We start from the raw sequence: 24,005 nt of genomic DNA on the forward strand, positions 1-24,005 counted from the left end.
GAATTATGCCTGCTTTGTAATCTCCTTGAATTAATTATTTGCTTTCTTACTGTCTTAGTTGTTCCTAACCAGTCTTTCCTTTTTCAATTGCAGTTCCTCTGTCTCAGGGACTTGGCATTTTACTTTATGATAACTGTTCTTACATATTTTCCCATCAATTTTGTTTTTGCTGTTTTCTTTTCTGCTCTTTGTTTTGCTTATTGTTCAGTTCGCCTGTGCACTGCATTTCTCAAATTTCACACTGGTCATTTTTCATTACACATTCACAAATCAGGAGAGCAGAAACAGGCATGTGCAGCTGAAATTACTCGCTTATTAGTGTCTAGTTAATTACTCCTCCTTTTCTGTGTTTTTTAGCGTTGAAACTATACCCATGAAAACGTAAGACATTTTTGCTGGTATTTTTTAAAATTATTTTATTGAGGTGGGAGGGTTTAGATTTTTAATGTAACTTGTTACCTCAAAAGAGGTAACATGTTCTGTTTCAATAGACTTTATATTAGAGTATACAACTCAAGAAGAATAGCAAAACAATTAATTAATTTTTGGAGAATATAAAAATATTAAAAATGTAAAAATATAATTATGGCATAACTCTTGAATGTTACAAAGGAAAAGTTATCTTCTATTGTACAGACACAGTTTATCTTTGCATATAATACCATCATCCATGTACATGTCTTAGAAGCCATACTGTACATAGTGCATCTTATAGTTAACATGGTCTTTCTTGGTGTATTTATTTTATTACAGTACAGAAAATGGTAATAATGGTTATCATAAAGAGCATTTATATGGTATACACAATCCTGTTTTTACAAGGTAAACCAAGTCGGAAACTGCATGCCTTCGTGTGTCCTTACTTAACCTACTATATTAATCACCTGTCCCATTTCTGCACGTTTTAAAGTGAATCACTTAATTCTCTATTTGTGTTTTTTGCATGACTCACTATAGCAAATGCTGTATGATTTGTATTTCTCAGAAATTCTTTACGTAACAGCAGTTTTTTTAATAATTTCTAGCAACTAAACAAAGCGATTGTCTAAAGTGATCTTAAAATCCAGGTAATTAGGTATTTATTTAGCGCAGTGGGAGGTCGTAAGTTGATGAGCATGTTAAAATACTCTGACAGCAGTTGATAGAAGAGCGTTAAAATACTCTGATAGCAGATAGATAGGATGGGATGCATTCTTACTCCTAAGCTGTTTTATTTTTTAGATGGTGAGGGGAAAAGCTCTTCCTGCGCACAAGGCAGGTGATCCAGTGTACGCAGAAAACACGAACAGAGAAAATGGGTGTTTCTGCATGGGTAGTAGTGTAACATCACAAAACAAGAAATTCAATTTATGTTCAAAAAGGAGGAGATTTGGGTTCTTTTCTGGCTCTACAACTTCTGTGCTGTAAAACCTTAGCTAGTTGTGAGACTTTCAGTTTCTATAGGGGTAACATTAGGGTGTCCCACAACCTCAATATTTAGGTTTCCAAAATATCCAAGTTGTTTAAGGCAGGATCGTATTTATGATTGAAATCTGTAGCTCACCGTGCCTTAACTTGCAACTTCGTGGCTGAAAGTATAGATTGAATATCAGCAGAGAAGTAAGATATCACCATTCTTTCAGTAATGGGTAAATACCAAGAGAGTTCAAAGTTTGGAAGTCTTGACAGATTTTATGGCTGCATCAGTTATATGTTGTTATTCATTAGAACAGTATTTTACAATAACTATTTACAGAACAAGTCTTGATTCTACACTTCCTTCTGAAGGAAGGAATGTTTTCAGTGATATTTATCACAATTGTCATGGTCTGTTCTGCAATTTAAGGGCACTCCCTAAATTAACCTGCAAGGCGTTTAATTCAAAAGTACTCTCTGCTGACATACCTAAGGACTCTCAGCTTTAAGGACTTTCAATATTTTACATAAGAGGAAACTAATAATTGCTCAGGCCTTAGAAGTCCCTTTCTGATCTTTGAATCTTTAATATGAATATTAATACCGTTGAGGTTCATAGCATGTTTTCTGTGATATTTCAGTGATTGATGAATAGTTTAATACAGTGTTCCTGAATAAGCTAGAAGTTACTAACATAAAATAATCTTTTAAACAAAGACCCACTAGTTCAGTCCTGACTTCTTTTTCCTAAATTTTAAGTTACTCAAAATGGGCTTCCATAATAAAATGTAAGGGTTCAGTTTGAAGCAGTGCTGTCTTCTGATGTGCTAACTGAGGTAATTTGAAAAACTGCTAATTATATGAGATACATGCTTTGAATTTCTCAGTCTGGGATTCCCATAGCAATAGAGTCTTGTTTTTCATTTTCTTCTCAGCAAACTCTTTGCTTTTACACTCTCCTTGCTTTTTTCTCATTTACTACAAATTATTTTGGGAAATGCTTCGAGAGATATGACTTTGAATAGAGCTCTGTACACCTGTACTTTTGCTGGTGTAAAGAATCCCATAGGTTTTGGGGTTTTTTTTGTCCTTTGAAATCAGATGGATTATTTTGCTGGAAAGAGATGCAAATATCTTTCTTTATAAATATAAGATATGTAAATACAAGTATGAGATCTACATGAGGTATATTTGTGTTTGTATAGATAGATCACACAAGTGTTTTTATATACATGTCAAAGATGCAGATAACCTCAAATGCAGCCACCATTTTTGTGAGAGCAAAATTGGAGGCTGGATTAAGTTCTCAAAGGAGTGGTGTTAAATAGGTAATCCAAGCATTTCTTCCTATCATGAAATGAATAAAACCAGAGAGGTTGGTGGAGAAAACCATTCATCTGTTTCCTCTTGTTTGAAAAATTCTTAATTAAATGGGTAAAAGTTTGAGAACAGTTTGTGGCAACTGAGCTTGTCTCACCTTAGACACGGTATTTCTGCTGCATTTGTGGGCAAAAGAAAATGATGATTTTGTTTTGTTTTTTTTTCTTGTATAGCTCTGTGGAACAGTGGTAACAATACTGGAAACACTAAGGGGTAAGTAATAAGCTTTTTAAGTCAATTCTTTCTGTAACGTGAGCGTTGTAAGGTTTAAAAATAAAAATATAGTTGAACCATATTGAAGTTCATGTAAAAATCTATAGCTTCATTCTGCTTAAATTATAATATAATTCTATCTTCATGAAATTTTCCTGAATTGTTTTTGTGATTATTTCCAGGCTATAAAAATGAGGCTCAAGATTCTTCTACAGGAATATATCATTATTCTTCCGAGTGTATTGGCATTTGCATTCATCTTCCAAATCCTGAGCCACTTGTTTTATGTCACCCGTACTGTAAATCCCAAATGTACTATTGAATGTTATGCCATAAACTACTGTACAGAATATTTTGCAATCAGGGCACTGCCTCTCAAATACCACTGTTCAAGGCTTGAATTAAATAGTTTTTTGTTTTTTACTTTTTTACACTGGGCTTTCTACCTTACATCACAGTATATAAATTCATTAGATTAATAGCCTTTGCCTAGCAATCCTCTGACAATTGGTCAACAACTTCTCTTAAATTGTTGATTTGTGTTAAATACAGTACATACACGTTTACATAAAAATACATTTTGTATACAGAGACTTTTGTATATACGTTTTTCTTAAAACTTATAAGTGTTTAGTTAAGATTTTAATATTGTATAATACTCTTCACAATTGAATTTACCAGCATGATCAGTGTTGCTATTTGGTGCTCTTGAATGACCACTTTGGACTAAATTTGAAGTGTAATGGGATCCACAGTGTCTCCTTATGTCTCTGAAAAGTTCCCTTGCAATTTTGCTTTCTCCCTCTTTTTTTTTAATTATTTAATATTTAGTGATTTTTTTTTTTCAGTATAGGCCTAAAAGGGACTTTTTGGAGAAGTTTGTTTTGAAACTCTTTGGGTGGGAGGGTTGGGAGTGTGTGTGATGCATAATATAGCAAAAAAGCTAAGCTTTCTAGAGTTCAGTAGTACTTAAAAAGAGCATGAGAGGTGTCATATGTTGGTGATTTTTAGAATGCTTTACATTCTCTGTCTCCCTTTTCGTTATTCACACTCACTTCTGTAGTGTCCTTAATAGTATCACTGTTAGCCTATGGCCCTTTCAGGAGGCAGTGATATTATTTTTGCTAAATAATCTCAAAATATGATTTCCAATATTGAAATTCAATTGTGGTTAGCAATTGGAGTTAACGTTTGTACGATTAGATTTATTGCCTTGAATTTAGGCATACAGTCGCATTGCTGAATTAGTTAACAGCAGAATTCATCAACAAGGACAAAAGTATCAATGCTACTCATGTAAAACACTTCAACAGGTGAAGTAATTGGTTATGTTGATCTAAAATAGTGTCTCTTCATTATATCAGTATTGTTAACTTTGCTTCCAACAAGATTCGTTGGCTTGAAGTAGGGATAATCCTGCAAATCATTCGTATAATTTTAAAGAAATGCTGAAAAGTGGTACCACTCCTTGATCTGGAATAACCTTAAATTTTTCACTTTTAGGTCATAAATGGAAACATTTCTAATTGACAGTATGTAGCATATGTGTATATGTAATGTTCAGAACTGCATATTTTTAAAAGTTTCTATTTTTAATTTGAGAAAATGTTCCCAGTTCATTTAAATAAAAAAGAACTTGCTTAACTACCTGATGTTTGATTCTTAATTGTTTTGTTGTGTAGACCTGTCTCAGAAGAGTTGCACTGAGTTCAAAATCTTATGAAAATTAATTTTTTTTAACCTGACTAAAAATTTGTGCTGTATTTGACTTTTATTGATGGTTTTAACTTAAGCAAGATAAGAGATCAAGAATTGGAGCAGGAAGAACTGAAAGAACATTGTCTCTGGGTGAGGGAGCTTCCGACTTCCACAAAGGATGTGATTTATGCAAAGATGGTAGGATTCAAGCTAATGAGTTGTAGAGGTTTATCCACATATCCTGCAGGTGCTCAAGGTATTACCGCTTGCCTCTGTTGTTTCTGTAGCACTGACAGCAGAATTAAACGTTTGCCAGTTCTTTGGGTCCTGTGGTTCACTGCTGGCATCCTGGCTTAACTTGCAAAAGGACAGTTGTTTTCTGCTGATATAACAGACCATAAGCTGTTTGATCTGAAGCACAGAGGACACAAATGTCAAATGGGAGTGAGACAAACACTTGGCCGCAACATATTAACTGTGATACATAAATATACCAGAGCCCTTTAGTCCAAGCCTTGGTATTTGTCCTTATCCTTGTAGTCTGATTTGTTTTCATGATTACACTTTAAAAACTTTCGGAACAAGAGATCTGAAACGGGTATAAAGTAACTTTTAAGTAGTTTTGAACTCCTTAACAATAGTTAGAACAAGAGAGACAAATGCCTTTAGTTTCCAATCTAGGAACTGTCAGTACTGTTGTGCATAATCAAGTGTAAATAATACATTTGTTTGTCAAATAGTAGGAGGTCTTTGAGTGCTTGCAGTAGGGATTTGACATCCTTGAAATGAAGTGTGAGGTGGGCAACAAGATTCTTCTGTCTGGATGGATGATGGATGAGAAGACTCCCCAGAAAACAACAGAGGAGTGAATTGTAAATCTTAAGTAGGCTTCCACCAATGCAGTTTCTCCTAAGACTTGACTGGAGAGCCACACTACTGTGCTTTGAAAGAGACAGTCGGGAGGAACAAATGGCAAGAAGCTAGAAATGAGACCTCTACTAAGAATGTTATTAAAATAGCATTAGAGAGGGGGTGAAAAGAAAATGGTATTTAGTCATGGGGAACTAAATTCATGACACGTTCACTGGAAGAGCAAGGTTCAGGCTACCCAGAATGGCAGTTCCAGGTAGCTCTCAGACTAGCTAGGGTGCCACAGCAGCTAGGCACTCTGTCAAGTAGGAGAGAAGCATTTTTGCAATTTTATTTTTTTGTTCTGCTTCACTGTCTGTGTTAAATTAATGTTTTTGCCTTGGTATTTTCTTCAGCGATATCTATTGAGTGGCTAGATACACTAAATGGTCTTCTATTCCATTATGTATGGCCATTCTTAAACCCAGGGTTTCTAGCACTCCACAGTTGTTAGAGCATAGCCTAAATTATACAATATTCTTTCCAGAAAGTGTTCAGGTCAGACTGAGCGTAGCACACAGGTCTTTGAAAGAAGTGCCTAGTGGGTTCTTATTAGCCAGAAAAGTACTGTGGCTTGCAGCAGCCTGGGAGGGATTTTTCCTCATGACCTCCTGAATGCCAAGGGAGTTGCTATGATTTTCCTTAGCTCTACTTTTAGTTACTGCAGCAGAAACTACTAGTATGGGATTCTGTGCTAAAATATTTCTATTCTCTTGCCTTTGTTTTATGGCATTTTTACAGCTCATTTATTAAGAACGGGAAATGTTTATTAAAAAGTGAAAGGTGATAAAGCACAAATATCTGTCTGATGTGCTATGGGGTCTATTCCCTGCTGCTGAGACCCATGATAAACTACTGTTGTCTTGCTCTGTTGGCTGAAAAAAAGCCCACGGTGTGACAATGATAAGACTTCCAAATGTTTGGCTCATGTTTAGGCCTGTAATACCTTATTTTGCTAAAGCTTTATTCCTTATCTTGCTTAGATATTGCGAGTCTAAAAAATTTTTCATGGCTCAAAGAATGTGCAGTTGATTCTTCCATGTGTCCCCACTGCGTGTCATTTGCTGACAAAATGAAATACTGAAGTTGCATTCTTACTGTGTAAATCCACAGAAGACCCATTCCACAAATCAGACTTTATTAGTAGGACACATTTATAATCATCCAGATGTAGCTGCATAGATTGCTTTGGCACTTTTATCTTTTTTTACTTCAGTATGGTCTTACAAGCTCTGGCATGAGGATAGCTATAAAGCAGCTGAGAATGGAAAATATCTGTTAAAAATCAAATATGACATGTTCATCCTGGATAGGAATGTACTTCTTGGTTATACAACTATCGTTCTGTATTTAACTGCATTTACAAGATCTGTCTTGTTACCTTCTTAATAGTTCACAGGTTATTCGACACTCCCTTGGGCTATAAATTATGTGCACATGCCTACTGACGAGTGATTTATTATTTTTATTAAAAAAAAAACAACCCCGTTATATCCCACATTTCACTGGAAAGAGGCTCCTTTGTGCACCAAGCCTTTAAATTGTGACCAGCCACTTATTGCTTTCACTTTTTCGGATCGTGTTGCTAAAGGATCTCAGTCAACTCCTCTCACCATGAAGAGTTTTGCTCTTCTTTTCCTAGTAGTCATCTGTGGCATGGGAGGATTGGGACAGAAGCTGAAGCCAAAGAAAAGAAGCAATGGTGAAGAAATCAATTTTCGGACTAAAACCAAAGATGTTTGCACAATGAGCATGAGTGGGGACGAGGAGATGAAACTTAGAATTGAATGCAAAAGCCAAGGCATGTCCTACTGGTGTGAATTCACTGGCAAGCCATCAGTCTGTCGTGCTTTCAGAAACAATCCAAAGATTTACTGGAATCAGATTGCTGTGGAACTTAGAAAGCTCCCACATGCTTGTGAATCCACACAAGTGTTGAAGACCACCATGTGCCAAAAGGCTCCCACAGAGGCTCTCATGAAGCAAATAGCTGCTGGTATGGAGCCGGAAGATCTAGCAAACCAAGACAAATCAGTCCAGAAAACTTCCACTTCTATGAGGGGAGCAGGGAAAAGCTCTGTTAAGAAAATAGGGAAACTTCCAATACTACCTCTTATAAGACCAACCCAACATGGTCAAGGGTCTGAAAATGAAACGGAAGCAATGAAACTGGCACGGGAACATTGCTGGGAATCCCTGCATGGTTTCTGCTCCTACATTATCGGCATCTTTAGAGGTTAAGGATTTGCTTCAGGTAAAACTCTCATCTTAAAGCACAGCAAAACATACCTAAGAGTAATCCTGTTGTAGTTTTGTTTTATTTTTATCTTGGGGGTCTCTCAGGGGTGTGGACAGGGAGGTTCTAGGCTTGCTTACTAAAATCTAATGTGGTAAAGCCTGTACTGTGGCTTCTGAGGCACTGGACAGCTTAAACTCCCAGTGATGGCTACTAGTTCAGGATGCCCTGACAGCCTGCTGTGAGGTCTTTAGTATGTGCCAAGATGTTTGTCCTATCTGTTATTAATCTCACGGTATTTCAGTTCTAAGTGTTTGAATTGGACTTGTTTTCTGCCATCTGTCATTCCTTCCCTCCTCTGCTGACTTTTGGATTTAAGCCACTGAATTAAGATTGTTAACAAATGCATCAGCTAGAACAACTTAAAACTACATTCAGAATTGAGAGGATAAAGTTTGTACATCAAAACTGCTAGTTAATTATTAACCATTTTGATTTTAAAAATTCGTTCATAACCAACGTGCAGAAATGAGTAAAACCAAGTGGACTGTCTTGGGTTGCGGGTCTGTTTCTGTAGAGGCGATAGGGGTTCGCATGCAGGTACTTTTCAGCCAGCCTTAAAAAAGGCAAAACCCTCACCGAAGTGATTGGGTTTATACCCACTTCCATTTTGGCTTAGAACACCAGGAGCTGGTGACTAAACCTGGCAAACTTGTGACAGAAATGGGAATATATATATAGCATAAGCCAGCAAGTGTTTAGGCTGCTAATGATCTTGTGCTTAAGGCAGCAAAGTGACTAATTTTTTTTCTCTTTTGTTTTGCAGAGCAAAATTTTTACAGCGGAAGAAGGGTCTTTGCTGTAGTTTAATAATTTAGATGTAAGAATTTTGGTTTAAAAAATGAGTCATCTTTGTAAATCTTGCAGTTGTTTTCTCTTTGCACCCCTAAAATGAAACTTTTTAACAGCCCTGAAAAATGCATGAAACTGGAGCATTAGGATGAACGAACTGTTCGTCGGTGTGTGACACACCAAGGCGCACTGCACTTATGTAACCAAGGGTCCTCTTCAGGACTGTGTCTGCTGATTCGCTTCAATTTGTTAGAGATTAAAGCTGTAAATGATGCTACAGTTAGTGCAAACAATAAAAGTAAGATTTTTTGAAAACATACTTGGTGTCCTTCTGTAAAATTTTAAATGTGCTACTTTGCATAAAGTCATTATATTTAATACTTGTTTCTTAAGAGACTGTTGGTAGAATGTGTAAGAGAAGTTACAGATCTGAGTCATTGCTTTCCCACTGTGAACGTGTTTTCATTAACATTAATATTTTCAATGTTATTGCATTTATATTACAAAGATAAGTTTCAGCCAGCAGGGAAAAAGATGATTGGAGAAATAAGAGAGTAGCAGATCAGAAGTGTTCATCTGTGGTGCATCTGCGGAGTTCAGTGTTATTAGGATCTGTCAGTGGTAATATTAATGTTTGGGTTCGGTAAATATTCTGAAAGGTAACTCGTATCTATGCACTTGGGCACTTGCATAAATCTCATCAAAACACAAAGCAAGACCTAACAGCCTGTTGACAGAGATTACAACACATTTGTATTCAGCTTGTTTTTTAACAATGAATCCTTTTGCTCTCAAGTGAGCTTTGGAGCAGGGATATAACTCGGAAAACTTTGTAGCACAGAAGTTAGCGGAGGTCTATATTTGCTGTTAAACAGTTTCTGCAAGGTGTTGTTACGCTTAAATACTTCTCCAGCTTTACTCACAGATTTGTAATTCTCACTTCATAATTCCAGATCGTGACTGTCCAATCACTGAACTTTGTGCCTTGTACCAAAAAAGCCCTTGACATAATTTTCTGTCCCCAAACCTCTTGAAATGGGAAAGAACAGGCAGTAATAAACACGGGATCGGTGCAGAAGGTTGCATGTACAAGGCAGAAATATAGCTTGATTGCTGATAAAATGCAAACTCAAGCAAGTGTGTATTTTTGTCAACCATAAATCCAGTGTGGTTAATCTTCATTTGTAACTTCAATTGCCCTTGCCAGGCTCTTGTGCTGTGAGTGAAGAATGTAGCAGTACACCTGTTCACTTATTTCTGTCACAGAAATTACTAATTTGTTTGATTTGCAAACATAAAATGCATCAAAGTGGTATTTGGAAACTATTTGGAGCGTTTTCTTGAGGTGTGCTTTTTTAAATATTTTAAAACTCCTCTTTTGTATGATGAAAAATCCGCACTGCAGAATGGGTATTTTGCAGTAGAATCCAAATGACCTCAAAACTGAGACAATGTCTTGCATTGAGAGAAGTCTGGGAGAATCAGTCACGCACCATACTGATAGCAGGAGAAAAGAGAAGGTTTCATCAGTTCACCAAAAGAAAAATTTCCCCTTTTATGCCCTCTTGCATGTATGCGCACTGAGCGCAGAAGGCAGCAAAGCAGCCTGACAATCTGTAGAACTCTTGATGATACGATCTAAAATACGTGGCCATCGTTGATTCTGCCTAGTAGAGGACAAATGTGACATATACTTGCTAGTGCACTAGTTCCTAGGGAATTCGTATCTCATTTCAGTAGAGTAGAGCCCTGCTGCACAGGGCTCCATGCTTGGCACTGTGTTGTCTGGGATGACCACCTGAAGCTTCACTGTTGAAGCAGAAACTAGAAAACTATTAGTCTTGCACCAAAGGCCCCTCTTCTATGAAATGCTTTTTATAAAATACCCAGGATCCAAAAAACAGTTAAGCACTAAGTTTTGCCAAGAAAGTGAAGATTTTGGTACCAAGGTGATGCATGGCTTGGATTGTGTTTCAGTAGGCAACGCATGCACCCTCAGCAAGTCAGTTAGCTGTAATGATCTTGCCTTCAAAATGTTTAAAAATCCGATGTTAACTGAAATACCTCACCTTAGTGTAACAGTGGTGTGATTGTAGCAGCTACATTACCAGTTAATTGTGTTTACCACTAGAAACGTAGAGTCATGACATTTCAGCTACCTTCTTGGTATGAAAGTGCTATTCATTAATGAAAGGATGAATTGAGAAGTGTTTGTGGTGAGTTTAATGCAGTCTTCAAGTACCTCATGAATGAATGAAACCCGCTGTTTCATTCATTTTAGGTTAACCTGTTAGTCCCCACATATGTAAGTACCTCAGGAAATCCGCTCAAGTGGAGATGGAATTTGTCTTTATTTTCTTGATAGAGGAACAGCAGGCAAAAATGTTTGTCTGGATTCCTGCAGGCAGGGAGACCCCTGATATCCAGGGCCGCTGCTTCTGCTGCTAGTTCAGTGCAATGTGAGGTAGTCCACCTGCCTCAAGATCCTCACCTTTAGGTTCCCACAGAAGCACCATGAGTATTTTCTACTTTGACAAGGTAGAAAATGATGAAGAAAAGCAAAATGATGGGTTTGGAGAACCCGTGTATAAAAGGATGTGTATTTAACACACAAAATTAAGACACAAGAAAGACTGGAGTGAGCGTAATGGAGAGCCACCAAAATGGTTGGGACTGGAGCACACTCCTTTGAGGAAAGGCCAGGAGAACACGTCTTGTTCAACCTGGAGAAGGCTTTAGGGGGACCTAATAGCCCCCCCCCCCCAGTATATGTGAGGAGACTATAGAGAATAGGGAGCTAGGCTCTTCACTGACTTGTGTAATAGGAGAAAAAGCAATCATGGTCACAAATTGATACAGGTGAGGTTCTGACTTGGTGTAAGGAAAAACATTCACTGTAAGGAGGATAAACACAGGAGCAGGTTCCCCAGAGTGGCTCTGGAATCTTCATCTGGAGCTTCTCAAGACTGACTGGACAAAGTTTGAGCAACGTGGTCTGAATTCACTGTGACCCTGCTTTGAGAAGGAGGTTGGACTACAAACTTCCCAAGGTGCCTTCTGGCCGGAATGATTCTATGATTTGCAATGGAAACACAGAAGAAAGCTTAAAGGTTCTGGTTGTTTGATAATGAACACCTCTGTTAGCATCAGTGTCTCCTTAAAGTCAAAAAATGCTCTTGGATCAGCCATTCTAACTACATCAAATCAAATGAGAGAGACAATTTGCTTAAGTATGGTCTGATGGCAGATCCCATCGTGAAGTTGAATGCATCATCTTGGATAATTTCATGTTCAGTGCCTCTGTCTTATGGTACATATTTTTATTTAGCCTGGTTTTGACAGCAGAGAAAAATCAACAAGAAATTCAGGTGTTAAGGAGCGCTGAACGTAGGGTCTGTTTGCCTTAAATTCAAGTATCCAAATCTAAGAAAATTGCTGTATGCAGTATGTAGGTTATTTGCATTAAAGTAGACCAAATCCACGTCTCAATAATAATGTCGCTTAGTCTGCCTGTAAATCATCTCAACTATGCAGTAGTGCACTCTGCTGTTTTCTGAGAGAATAGTTTAGGTGTGTTGACTGGTCATTCTTGCATGGCTTGCAGTCTTTCAGTTTGCATTCTTGATTTTTCCATTGGTGCCATAGCTGATATGGAGTGCATTTTAGGGACAGAGATCTTCCGCAAAAATAAGCCAAAAGGAAAAACGAAAATTTCCCAAACTTGTCCATTGCTGTTCCTGGTTCTTTAGGAACTTTATGGTTGTCGATTTCTTTTTTCTGTCTCTCTTGCTGGAAGTTTTCCCAGTCTCTGCTTTCTCCTCTGAAGAGCAGCCAGATACAGCACAGGAGATTTCTTTTGTCTCTCTCTGCTTTCCCCCTTGCAAACCAAGAGCATTGCTCTCATCAGACTTCACAGATCATTTTACAGTGACAAAAAGTATGTGACACGTATACAAAAACAGGAATAAGAAAACAAGAGCAGAAGAGATGCGGTCAGTACAGTGACAAGACATTGATGTTACCTCATGGACTTGTCAACTCAGCCGTGCTGAGAACCTGTTTATTTCCCTTTCGCATCTTGTGTACAAAGTTAACTGCGTAAACATTGTGCAGGAGGCCAGGTGCTGAATTTCCAGGGTAGCTATATTACAGTATGTACAGAGCAAGAAAAAAAAAATGAAACCGGCGTCTGACTCGGAGTGGAAGCTCATGTTCCCCCCCGTCTCCCTCTCCCCAGCAAACAAAAAACTGTTTGCGTAACCGGCTGCTCGCCATAAGCATCCAGCCCACGGTGCGCTCCCACCCGCTCCGGGCCTACAATGGCTGCAGTCAGGAGGGGGAACAGAGGTGGCCTTTTAGGTCTGCTGGCTGCAGACATAAAAAACTGCGTTACTCTGTCGCTGCCACCCATAAAAATTAATGTGCAAATGGTGAAATTGGTTGCCCCTTATGTTTGCCTTGCCAGGGTAACGTGGTGTGCGAGAGGGCCCTCCCTGCAAAGGCGGCTGTAATAAAGTTAAGAATTTGCCTAGGAACTGAAGAGGGCTAGAAACTTCCCGCCGAAGGAAATGGTGAGTAAAACTCAGCCTCCGAGTTCTGACAGAGAGACCTCGGCGCTTCCTCTGCCCAAACAGAGTGGGAGCGCTGCCCGCCCTTCTCCCCTCTCGTTCCCCCTTCAAGGAGGCACAGGCCACATGGGTGCTGTCACCAAGGTACTGAGACGCTTCCCCGTCTTCTACACTCCAGAACTTCAACATGAGAATCCACAGATTCGTGTTTGCAGCTGTGGAAGGTTATCTGATGCCCTCGCGATAACATGGGAGACCTGGTCAGTGTGGGAAGGTGACAGGAGGGAAAAATGGAGTAGGGTTTCCATACCTGCCTGCAGAAAACATTACCTGAGACTGTTGTGGTTCTTTGGTGCCTCAGATGGCTCAATGCAGCTCAAGTGTTTGAGCAGCACCGTTTTTTGCGTGGTGGGGGGAAAAGTTGCGTGGCCTCCATGAGGGTTGTCTCCTGAGTGAGCTGCCGGTGGCCCAGCTGCGAGCAGGCTGCGCAGGGGCATGGCGTGCTGTGGGGTTGTTGGGGCCATGTTGCAGTGTTGGGGTTGGGTTGTGGCTCTGGGGCCCTGAGCGGTGCTGAGGAGCGTGATTTGCTGGCAGATACAGGTGTTTCAGCTGCTCTGCAGGGTCTGTCAGGGAGCAGCCATGCTCAGGGGAGCTGTGGCTGGCAGCAACCTGCCAAAAGGCTGGAAGCCAGACCTGGAGAGGCACCAAAGTCTTTCAAGTCATGTTGGTGAGCTTGGGACATGGGATCATGGGTTTTCCCCAAGAGCAGATGCCGGAACAGCCTGTGGAGACGTGGTTCATCAGGACAAGATCTCCATCTTTCCCCAAGACCTGCATCAAACACTGCTGTCCCCCGTGACCAATCCTGTGCCTCTTTCTCTCATCAGAAAGATGTTCCAAGACCTGTTGTTAAAACCTGTCCATAGAAATCGACGTTGTGTCTGCCAGGAAGGTAAGCTGCACCAGGGTGACGGGAGACGTTTTTCACGATATAGCAAACAAGAGGAGGTAAGAGCCATTGAGTATGTTGAATACAAGGAACATTATCAGTAGCCATCTGCTTCCTCTGTTTTCTTGGGCCTGAAATCTTTTACATAGTTGTAATCAATTCAGTAGTCTTTGGTTTTGCTTCATACTGATCGCACAGTGTCTGGACATCATCTCAGCTCAGGGTGAGTCAACAACCGAAAGAAATCAGAAACACTGCTTTCCTTCAGCTTAAGGAACTATAAAACTTTTTATAAACACTACATATTTCACCTCAGCAGCAGCAGTGTCCTTTGGCAGGAACATACTTCATTTGAAGTACAATAGATCAATCACAGTGATTTGATGGAATGGGCAAACTCTTTTTTTTCTTCCTTACTGTTAATCATTTTTTTTGTGGAGGATTGTGTCATAAGTGTTTCTGACTTGGAAGGAACCCAGGATCCAAAATGAAAGATTACCTTAAATCCTTACCACCAGGCAAATTATTCTTCTGGGTATATCGTGGCCCTTTTTAAACATCTACCTATTAGTTGAACTTGAATAGCAAAAAGCACTATATGACTACTTTGCAGCTTCGGCATAATTTACATATGCAACGAAAATATACTGTCAAGGACTAGAAAGCAGTATAGAAAACTGATTGCCTTCAGCATCTGTGAGAAGAAAGGCATGTTGTAAATACCCAAGAGAGGAAGAAATCCATCCAAAAAGGAAATCCTCGGGTAATGAATTTTCCACGTCATCATTGTGTCTATGTTTTCTCCTGTGTTACCTAAAAGTTGTTCAAAACAAAAATAATTGTTGCTATTTGAAGAAACACATAACAATTTAATTGCTAGTGTGCTTTCTACAACACCTTTGTGCAAGTGCATCACTTTTCAGCCTGTAGACCTGGAAAAGAAAACTAAATTTTATTTCCACATTGCCTTCTATTTGTACATGCTGGGATATTTACTAAAAAAAGAAATATAAAGGTAACTTTCTGGCATCTCTCTGACCTATACAATCATTATCCACCTTTAAAAGCTTAGGAAACAGAGACGCGTAAGGGGGCCTCTGACAGCAGATGTTTCAAAAGAAGCTAGTGTGTTGCACAGTGCTAGGTGTGTATTTAAGCAGAAACAAAAATTTAGCACACACTTTTGTAATTCTACTAGATGGGTACACACATGGGAACAAAGTCTATCCCTTACATGCCCCAGCTTTGAACCTTGAACATGCAGCGAGGGCTCTCAAACAGAGCCAGCCCGTTACACAGCTTTATTTGGCTGTAGTCAGGAGGTTATGCATATTGGTACAGTAACGAAATTCTGCACTGCAAATTCCATCTCTTTCTCAGGTCTTGCTGCTTACAATTTTATCTGCTTGCATATCTGTTTGTCCGCGTTGCATTAGTTCTTCCAACCATAAATGTGTCATGCTGCAAAGTGCAGGTTAATATATATAGTGTGCCCCGTGAATACAGACCTGCCTATGTGTGCCAGCATGTAGTTTAATGTAAATCTTCCATCTGAATGCAACAGTGTTTCTCTGGTCTAGTTATGTTTATACTTAATTAAAACCATTAGTCTGTGGTTCTTTCTGTTCATTACCTTAATTATAATGATTCAGAGAAGGGAGGAAGAGCTGATAAGGAGAAGAACAAAAATAATATTTAAAACACAGTCTGTGTTTTTTATTTAAAAAAACCCAACAACTTTGTATAAGTGCTAAGCAGCTGGTCTGGGGTAGCGGGAGGAATACAGTACACGTTGGTTAACAGGAAAGGGTCCTTGAGAGTGCCAAGGTTTCATTGATTATTCCAAAACCAAAATTTACAAGTGTCTACATGGTGAGAAGACAGCAATGAAAAAATGTTACCTTTGCCCTTTGTAGTCGTTTTATTTTATGCCATCCTTAAATTAAGGTTTCTAAACGATTTTGTGAGATCACTTTACAAATTTTGTTCACCTGCAAAAATCTCTTTTTGTTCTTTCAGAGCAGAAAATGTCCAAACGTTATTCTTTTTCTTCTTGATTTCAACCTAATGCTGGAGAGAAAGATGCCTGTCTGGTGCACCCCCCCACATTCCCTGCCAATAGTTGTGGGGCAGCCATCGAGCCTTTTTGTGCTGTAGACCATAATTAAGCAGAATGCTTCAGTCAGCAGCTTGTCCTAGTTCAGGGCAGCTTTGGGCTTTTAGTGGTGCTTAGGGAGGACTGAGGTTTCTTTGCCGAGCTCAACTATACTTCAAAAAGCTACAAAGTCCTGTTCTCAAAAGGAATTGGCTAGCTCCGTTTATTTTAAGATCTGAGATCAAAACCTGACCGGAGCTAACAAAAGAATCTCACAACCATCCCTACCTATTCTGAGACCTGGCTTAAGCAAACACTTCATAAAAGCATCAGGAAAGACTGCTTTACCATGTGTGAGATGCGCTCTCGTACTAATTAATAGTGAATGTGAATTCAGACCATGGGACTTTCATTAAAAGTGTGATTTGCAGGACAAATCTAGCAGCACCTGACGTCTCTCTTCTTTCCATATTTTCTTCCGTTTCCTATTCAACCTCAAACCTCCAATCAAAAGTGTTAAAAGATAACTTTTTGTAAGTTCCAGGCATACATCGGATACCCTTGTGGTGACTGAAAGCTATCTGAGCAACCTTTCAGAACACTGGCCGTTTCCAGTTCAGCTGCGAGACTGGGCAGGGAAGATACAGTCTCTCTTCATGCCACCTTTGCTCTTCCTGGAGGGGTGCGAGGGGACGGTGAGTGCCACCACCTAGTCTCCAAAATTCCTGGGGTGCGTCAGGTGGTTCTCTTTTCTTATCTTTTCAATTTGCCCCAAGCCTAATGCTTATTAGTGTTTATTGAAGTCAGTTGGACCGTGTCATCATCAACATGCAGATAATATTCACTGTCTATTAAATAATTTTTTTAAATATTGCATTGCATAATCTAGGACTCAGTTTCTGAAGGCTATGGATAGGCAGCTTGGAAGATGGTTATGGGAAGGCTGTTCTTTACTAGATACAGCCTTCCACCCTCTTCCCAACCAGCAGGTTAGTTAACCAGGAGTTAAGTCCTCTTTACCAACAGACTGGAGAAAATCCCACAAATTCCCTGGTAGATAAAAGAGGACATAGCTGTGAGATTCCTATAGAGGCACACAGGAACAAACAGAATTAAATACGAGTAAAAAGTTAGTTTGTGTAATTCATGTGATAACAGAGGAAAGAAGGTAATTTAAACTAGAATTGGAATTGTAACGCCGCAGCAGTAGCAGTGGCATTCTGATGTACGGAGTTACTGCTCTGCTTTTCATCTGTTTTCAGAAAATGGGTTTCTGGATGAACAGGGTTGAATACCTTTAAAAATGTCCTATATATTTAGAATACTGCTAGTCCTCTGCAAATCTATTAAAAAGGTATTAATACCTAGTGTTTAGGGTATTAATTTCTCATTTGTTAATGATGTCCACATGGAGGAGCTGTAGAGTTAAAAATGATCCAAGAAAAAACACTAAACACTAAGTTTTGAAAGAACGATATAGTCAGAGACATCATATCTTCTCTTGGTCAACTGAGCAAACCCCAAGTCTATCATAAATGCTGAGGGATGTGCGTCCTTTCACTTGTTGCTAACCATAACCCCTATGTTAGGGGCGGTTTTGAATGTCTGGAACTCAACACTGTAAATGACAGTGTTGAGTGTGTATGGATAAAAATCAAGGGGAAGGCCAACAAGGCAGATATCGTGATGGGAGTTTGTTATAGACCCCCTAATCAGGATGTAGAAACTGATGAAGTATTCTATAAGCGGCTGGCAGAGGTTTCGCGATCATCTGCCCTTGTTCTTTTGGGGGATTTCAACTTCCCGGATGTCCGCTGGGAATACCACACAGCAGAGAGGGAACAGTCCCGGAGGTTCCTGGAGTGTGTGGAAGACAACTTCCTAACACAGCTGGTGAAGGAACCTACTAGGGGAAGTGCCCTACTGGACCTACTGTTTGTTAACAGAGAAGGTCTTGTGGGGGATGTAAAGGTTGGAGGTCATCTTGGGCAGAGTGACCATGAAATGATAGAGTTTTCAATTCTTGGTGAAGGGAGGCGGGGAGCCAGCAAAACTGCCACCTTGGATTTCCGAAGGGCAGACTTTAGCCTGTTTAGGAGCATGGTTGAGAGTGTCCCTTGGGAGGCAGTTTTGAAGAGCAAAGGTGCCCAGGAAAGCTGGTCATACTTCAAGCAGGTGCTCTTAGAAGCACAGGTGAAGGCCATCCCCATGTCCCAAAAGACGAGCCGACGGGGAAGAAGGCCAGCCTGGCTAAATAGAGAGCTTTGGCTGGACCTCAGGAAAAAAAGGAAGGCTTACATTCTCTGGAAAAGGGGCTTAGCAACTTATGAGGATTATCAAGATATAACAAAGCTATGCAGGGGGAAGATTAGAAGGGCCAAAGCTCAATCAGAACTCAGCTTGGCCACTGCAGTTAAAGACAACAAGAAGAGATTTTTCCAGTATATCAACAGAAAAAGGAAAACTAGGGAAAATATAGGTCCACTGATGAATGAGACGGGTGCCCTAGTGGTGGAAGACACAGAGAAGGCAGAGTTACTGAATGCCTTCTTTTCTTCGGTCTTCACTGATAAAGCCGTCCCTCACACATCCCATACCCTGGAGGCAAGGGGGAAGGTCCGGAGAGAGGAAGATTTTCCCTTAGTTGAGGAGGACAGGGTCAGAGACCACTTGGCCAAGCTGGACATTCATAAGTCCATGGGCCCTGACGGGATGCACCCGCGAGTGCTGAGAGAGCTGGCAGATGTTATCGCTAGACCACTCTCCATTGTCTTTGCAAGGTCATGGGGAACAGGAGAGGTGCCTGAGGACTGGAGGAAGGCTAACGTCACTCCAATCTTCAAAAAAGGCAAGAAGGAGGACCCAGGGAACTACAGGCCGGTTAGTCTCACCTCTGTCCCTGGGAAGGTAATGGAGCGACTCATTCTGGATGTCGTCTCCAAACACATAGAGGAACAGGAAGTTATTGGAAGTGGTCAGCATGGATTTACCAAGGGCAAATCATGCCTGACCAATCTGATAGCTTTCTATGATGTTATAACGGGTTGGCTGGATGAGGGGAGAGCCGTAGATGTCATCTACCTTGACCTTAGCAAGGCTTTTGACACTGTCTCCCATAACATCCTCATTAGGAAGCTGAGGAAGTATGGGCTAGACGAGGTGACAGTGAGGTGGATCGAGAGCTGGCTGAGTGACAGAACCCAGAGGGTTGTGATCAGCGGCACAGAGTCCAGTTGGAGGCCTGTAACGAGTGGTGTCCCTCAGGGGTCAATACTTGGACCAATTTTGTTCAATATATTCATTAATGACCTAGATGAGGGGACAGAGTGTATCCTCAGCAAGTTTGCTGATGATACCAAGCTGGGAGGGGTGGCCGACACTCCAGAGGGCCGTGCTGCCATCCAGCGTGACCTGGACAGGCTGGAGAGCTGGGCAGAGAAGAACCTAATGAGGTTCAACAAAAGCAAGTGTAGGGTCCTGCACCTGGGAAGGAAGAATGCCAAACACCAGTATAGGTTAGGGGCGGACATGCTGGGAAGCAGCTCTGAGGAGAAGGACCTGGGGGTCCTGGTAGACAGCAAATTATCCATGAGCCAGCAGTGTGCCCTTGTCGCCAAGAAGGCCAATGGCATCCTGGGCTGCATAGGGAAGACTGTGGCCAGTAGGTCGAGGGAGGTCATTCTCCCCCTCTACTCTGCACTGGTGAGGCCACAACTGGAGTACTGTGTCCAGTTCTGGGCTCCCCAGTTCAAGAGGGACAGGGAACTACTGGAGCGAGTCCAGCGAAGGGCAACCAAGATGATTATGGGACTGGAGCACCTCCCTTATGAGGAAAGGCTGAAAGAGCTGGGACTCTTTAGCCTGGAGAAGAGAAGGTTGAGGGGGGACCTGATTAATGTTTACAAGTACCTAAAGGGTGGGTTTAAGGAGGACGGAGCCAGGCTCTTTTCAATGGTTCCCAGCGACAGGACAAGGGGCAATGGGCACAAGCTAGAACATAGGAAGTTCCGTTCAAATACACGGAAAAACTTCTTTACAGTGAGGGTGACAGAGCACTGGAACAGGCTGCCCAGGGAGGTTGTGGAGTCCCCTTCTCTGGAGATTTTCAAGACCCGCCTGGATGCAGCCCTGAGGGATGTGCTTTAGGCAACCCTGCTCTAGCAGGGGAGTTGGACTAGATGATCTCTAGAGGTCCCTTCCAACTCTGAAGATTCCGTGATTCCGTGATTCCGTGATAACAAGTTGCACTAGAACTTGGAAGGATGGGTCAAGAAACCTTTTTCTCTGTTAACGGCTTCTATTCGCTGTATACCCAAATGTGCTGACCTCAGTGAAAGGAAAATGGCAAATAAGATTTGTTCATTCCCTTTGTCCTTTCTCTGTGCCTTCAGAGGCTTATGTCAGATGTGAAAATGCTGAGAGCTACCAGCCCACTCAGTAGCTGTGAAACGCAGACCTTTATAGTCATTCTTCGGACTTGCTGACCTTTCGGTAGGGCTTTTCAGAGCTGCTTCCATATACGAGCTCTTGAGCCTCACAGCCCGAGTGCATTTAAATGTGTCAACTATGTGTCAAGGATAACCCAAAAATTATCGAGGATAAACTTTATGGCTAATCCTGTCAGTGAGTAAGTCAGGCTATGGTGGCTGACATGACTTGTGGAGACATTGCTTGTGTTAGGCCAAGAGCACTCTTCTCACGTAGCTGAAATAGTTTCTTCAAATGTCATAATCTAAATCAGCAAAGGAGTTGTCACAGCTGTGACTGTACCTTCTTGTTGTCTTTCCTGCAATAACTGTCATGGTTTAGAGTCATGGACCCAAGGCAGTATCAGTGTGTCTTGGCCATCGGTATTTTTAGTGAAGGGGAAGTTCTGCACATGGACTGAACTCTCTGTTGGTTTCTTTTCAACTGGAATCCACTGAAATAAAAAATTCTTAGTTAGCTATTTGCGGAATTGAAATCTCTGTGGTGGGTTGACTCCAGACAGCAACAAAGCACCCACCAGCCACTCTCTCACACTCCAGTGGGATGGAGGAGAGAACTGGAAGAGCAAAAGAGAGAAAAAAATGTGGGTTGGGATAAAGACAGCTTAGTAAGTGAAGGGAAGAGGGGAAAAAAACCATGAAGTGACTCAAAGACATTCACTCTACACCCCTCAGAAGCATGCTGATGCCCAGCCAGTCTCCAAGCAACAGCTACCCTAGAAAGACTGCCCCCAGTTTCATTGCTGCACGCAACGTCTTATGGTATGGAACATCCCGCAGGTTTCTTTGGTCAGCTGGGGCCAGCTGTCCTGGCTGTGTCACCTCCCAGTCTCTTGACCACCCGCAGTGTACTTGTTGGAGAGGGAACAGAGTGAGAAATGGAGAAGACCTTGACGCTGTTTAGCAATAGCTAAAATATCAGTATGTTATGAGCACTACTCTAGTCACAAATTTAAAACACACCACCATATGGGCTGCTATAAAAAATTAATTCCATCCCAGCCAGACCCAGCACAGCCTCCTACACCATAAAGTGCCTGGTTTTCCATTCCTAGTTCCTGGTTTCCTATTCCTGGAACAATTTCTTGGTTCTTGTTTCCATTTTTCCACTATATTTAAAAAGTATACTTGAAATGAATGTTTATTTCATAGCAAGTGCTAGAAGCCTCTTGCTGTGCTTGGAACCAGTGTGAAAAACAACAAAATTACCAGGCACTTAAAAACTGATGAGTTTACTCAATATACTTTCTAAGGTTAGATCAACCTATTCTTCTCTCTCCACACACAGATATGCAACCCTTATTTCAACAAATATGCAAATAAAACCACTCATATTAATGAAATATAACGGAAGGGAGAAAACTATTCAATGCTTATTGTATTATGTTATATTACATTATATATACATCTATGTATATAAGCACATGTGTACTTATTGGTACAGCTTAATTTATTTACAGAAGAGATCCTGAGAACAGACAAAGACCAGAGCTATCACTGATAATAAGAAACAGACTTTTGAAAGTCCATCTATTCCAACTAAGACTGCATTAGAGAAAAACTAGAAAGGAAATCTAACTTGTTTTAATTTCTTACAGTAAAAGGTAGAAAAGATAACTGCTGCATCTTCCTTGAAAACAATACTGTTGATTACATCATTTCAGATCAGATGTGGTTTACAGAAGCCCAGACGCAACCTCAAAAAATGTGGTCAGCATCTAGGAAAGAATGTCTTTTTAACATCCTATATCTTGGCCTGTACATACTCTGTCTTCAACTCTATTCATATTCATCCTGTATCACTCTGCAGTCGCACAAATGTGTGGAAGAGTTTCACCGCTGATCTGGTCAGTATTTGAAGTGTTCCAAACCACACTGTAACCCTCAACTGACCTTGGTCCCCTTTACCTACACAGGACCAAGTAGTATTTTTACTGCCTGTAAAGGAACTAATTTAGTGGAGACTGCTGTGTATACACCAGAAAGAACTTGAAACAAGTGCCTAAGTCATTTCAAATTCCCGCTAAGAAAAAAATAATCTTACCCTTATGAGAAGGTGGATTAGAACTAGAAGAGGGCTGAATCTCATTTATTATCTTTGACACCATTGCCTTAATGCAAAGGCTTTTTTCACCTGAATAAGCATATGGGGCATTTTTTACTGCAATGTTTAACAAGAGATAAGGCATTTGTGACAGCTGAAAGAATGTTTTGGTTGGAGCTCAGCGTTTACGGTAAACAGTGCTGCTCACAAGACAGTCCCTTGTGTTCTGGTGATACGTGTCTGATGATTTCATGTAACGTGCTGAGTTCTTCCTTCTCATAGATATGCATGACTTGCCATTACCCTGAGTAAACTCCAAGTCTAATGGCAGGCAGCAATTTACAATGGCATCTTTTTATTATTTTACTCATTTTATCTTCCTGTAAGAGAGCAATCCTTTGTCTGATTGTATTTCTGAAGCTGTTCTGGTCCAGACAGACAGGCTCTTGCATTGCTTTAAGCTATAAAAATCTTAGCAGGCTAAATAGTTCAGATGGCAATTAGTCAATAGTTGTTGCCCCTGGCTGCCAAAACAACTTGACCATGCCCTGAATATAGTGAATCTGTGCTAATAAATCAATGAATCTATACTAATAAATGAAGCAGCCAGCCTGCTCAAATAAAATCACAGGACAATGAAATGATTGTGCTTGGAGAGTCTTTAGCTGTGATTTGAGATAGAGAAGTGATAACTTCCATTGGAGCCAAAATAAAATGAAAATATGTAAAATTCAGATTTTGAGGTTAAGTTTTTCCTGATATTCGAAAAATCAGTACGAAACACACATTTCAGTGTAGTATCCATCTATTTCACATTATTTTTCTTCCAAGTATTTTTTTCTTTATAAAATATAGCCTCTGTCTTCTGTGAAAGCTAAATTCTAAACAAGAGGAAAAAACAGATTTTTTTTTTTTTTTTTTTTTTTTGTCTGTCTAATACCATCTCTTCTCAGGTGATTCTGTAACATTATCACATGCAAATATGCAGGGATTAAAATCTTCGGATCTGCTTGGATTGGGATATGTTTTCCACTAACTCTTGTATAGTAACAGTCATCTTTATCATGGTATCAGCATTTAACATCATGCATAGAAGAGGGTAATCATGTTTAGTTAGCAATGGCAATTATGTATACTTCTTTGTCTTGACTTGTCTCAAAATCAAGGCAAACTTTCTTT

General features: G+C 40.4%; 2 protein-coding genes across 10 annotated transcripts in view; both read left to right on the top strand.

The window, feature by feature from the left end:
• PROM1 (prominin 1) overlaps positions 1-3,838 on the top strand; it is a 66,736-nt gene extending 62,898 nt beyond the window's left edge. For 4 of the 9 annotated variants that reach the window (XM_054203527.1, XM_054203531.1, XM_054203528.1 and 1 more), the window contains 4 exons: positions 358-381; positions 754-822; positions 2,949-2,988; positions 3,171-3,304. In XM_054203527.1, the coding sequence (XP_054059502.1) occupies positions 358-381; positions 754-822; positions 2,949-2,967 (112 nt within the window). In that variant the 3' untranslated portion in view covers positions 2,968-2,988; positions 3,171-3,304. Of the gene's footprint in view, positions 1-357; positions 382-753; positions 823-2,948; positions 2,989-3,170 lie in introns of all 9 variants that reach the window. The other 5 variants (XM_054203530.1, XM_054203533.1, XM_054203534.1 and 2 more) reach the window with 3 other exon arrangements.
• Positions 3,839-3,917: 79 nt separating this feature from the next.
• On the top strand, positions 3,918-8,507 carry FGFBP2 (fibroblast growth factor binding protein 2). Its single transcript, XM_054203116.1, has one exon. The coding sequence runs from the start codon at positions 7,210-7,212 to the stop codon at positions 7,834-7,836; it is 627 nt and encodes a 208-aa protein (XP_054059091.1). The 5' UTR covers positions 3,918-7,209; the 3' UTR covers positions 7,837-8,507.
• The last annotated feature ends 15,498 nt before the right edge of the window (positions 8,508-24,005 follow it).

This window comes from Rissa tridactyla, chromosome 5 (assembly GCF_028500815.1).
Source record: "Rissa tridactyla isolate bRisTri1 chromosome 5, bRisTri1.patW.cur.20221130, whole genome shotgun sequence".
NCBI classification, from domain to species: domain Eukaryota; kingdom Metazoa; phylum Chordata; class Aves; order Charadriiformes; family Laridae; genus Rissa; species Rissa tridactyla.

Coding starts and splice junctions, on each gene's coding strand:
- FGFBP2 (XM_054203116.1), top strand. CDS start 7,210: ATGAAGAGTTTTGCTCTTCTTTTCCTAGTAGTCATCTGTGGCATGGGA.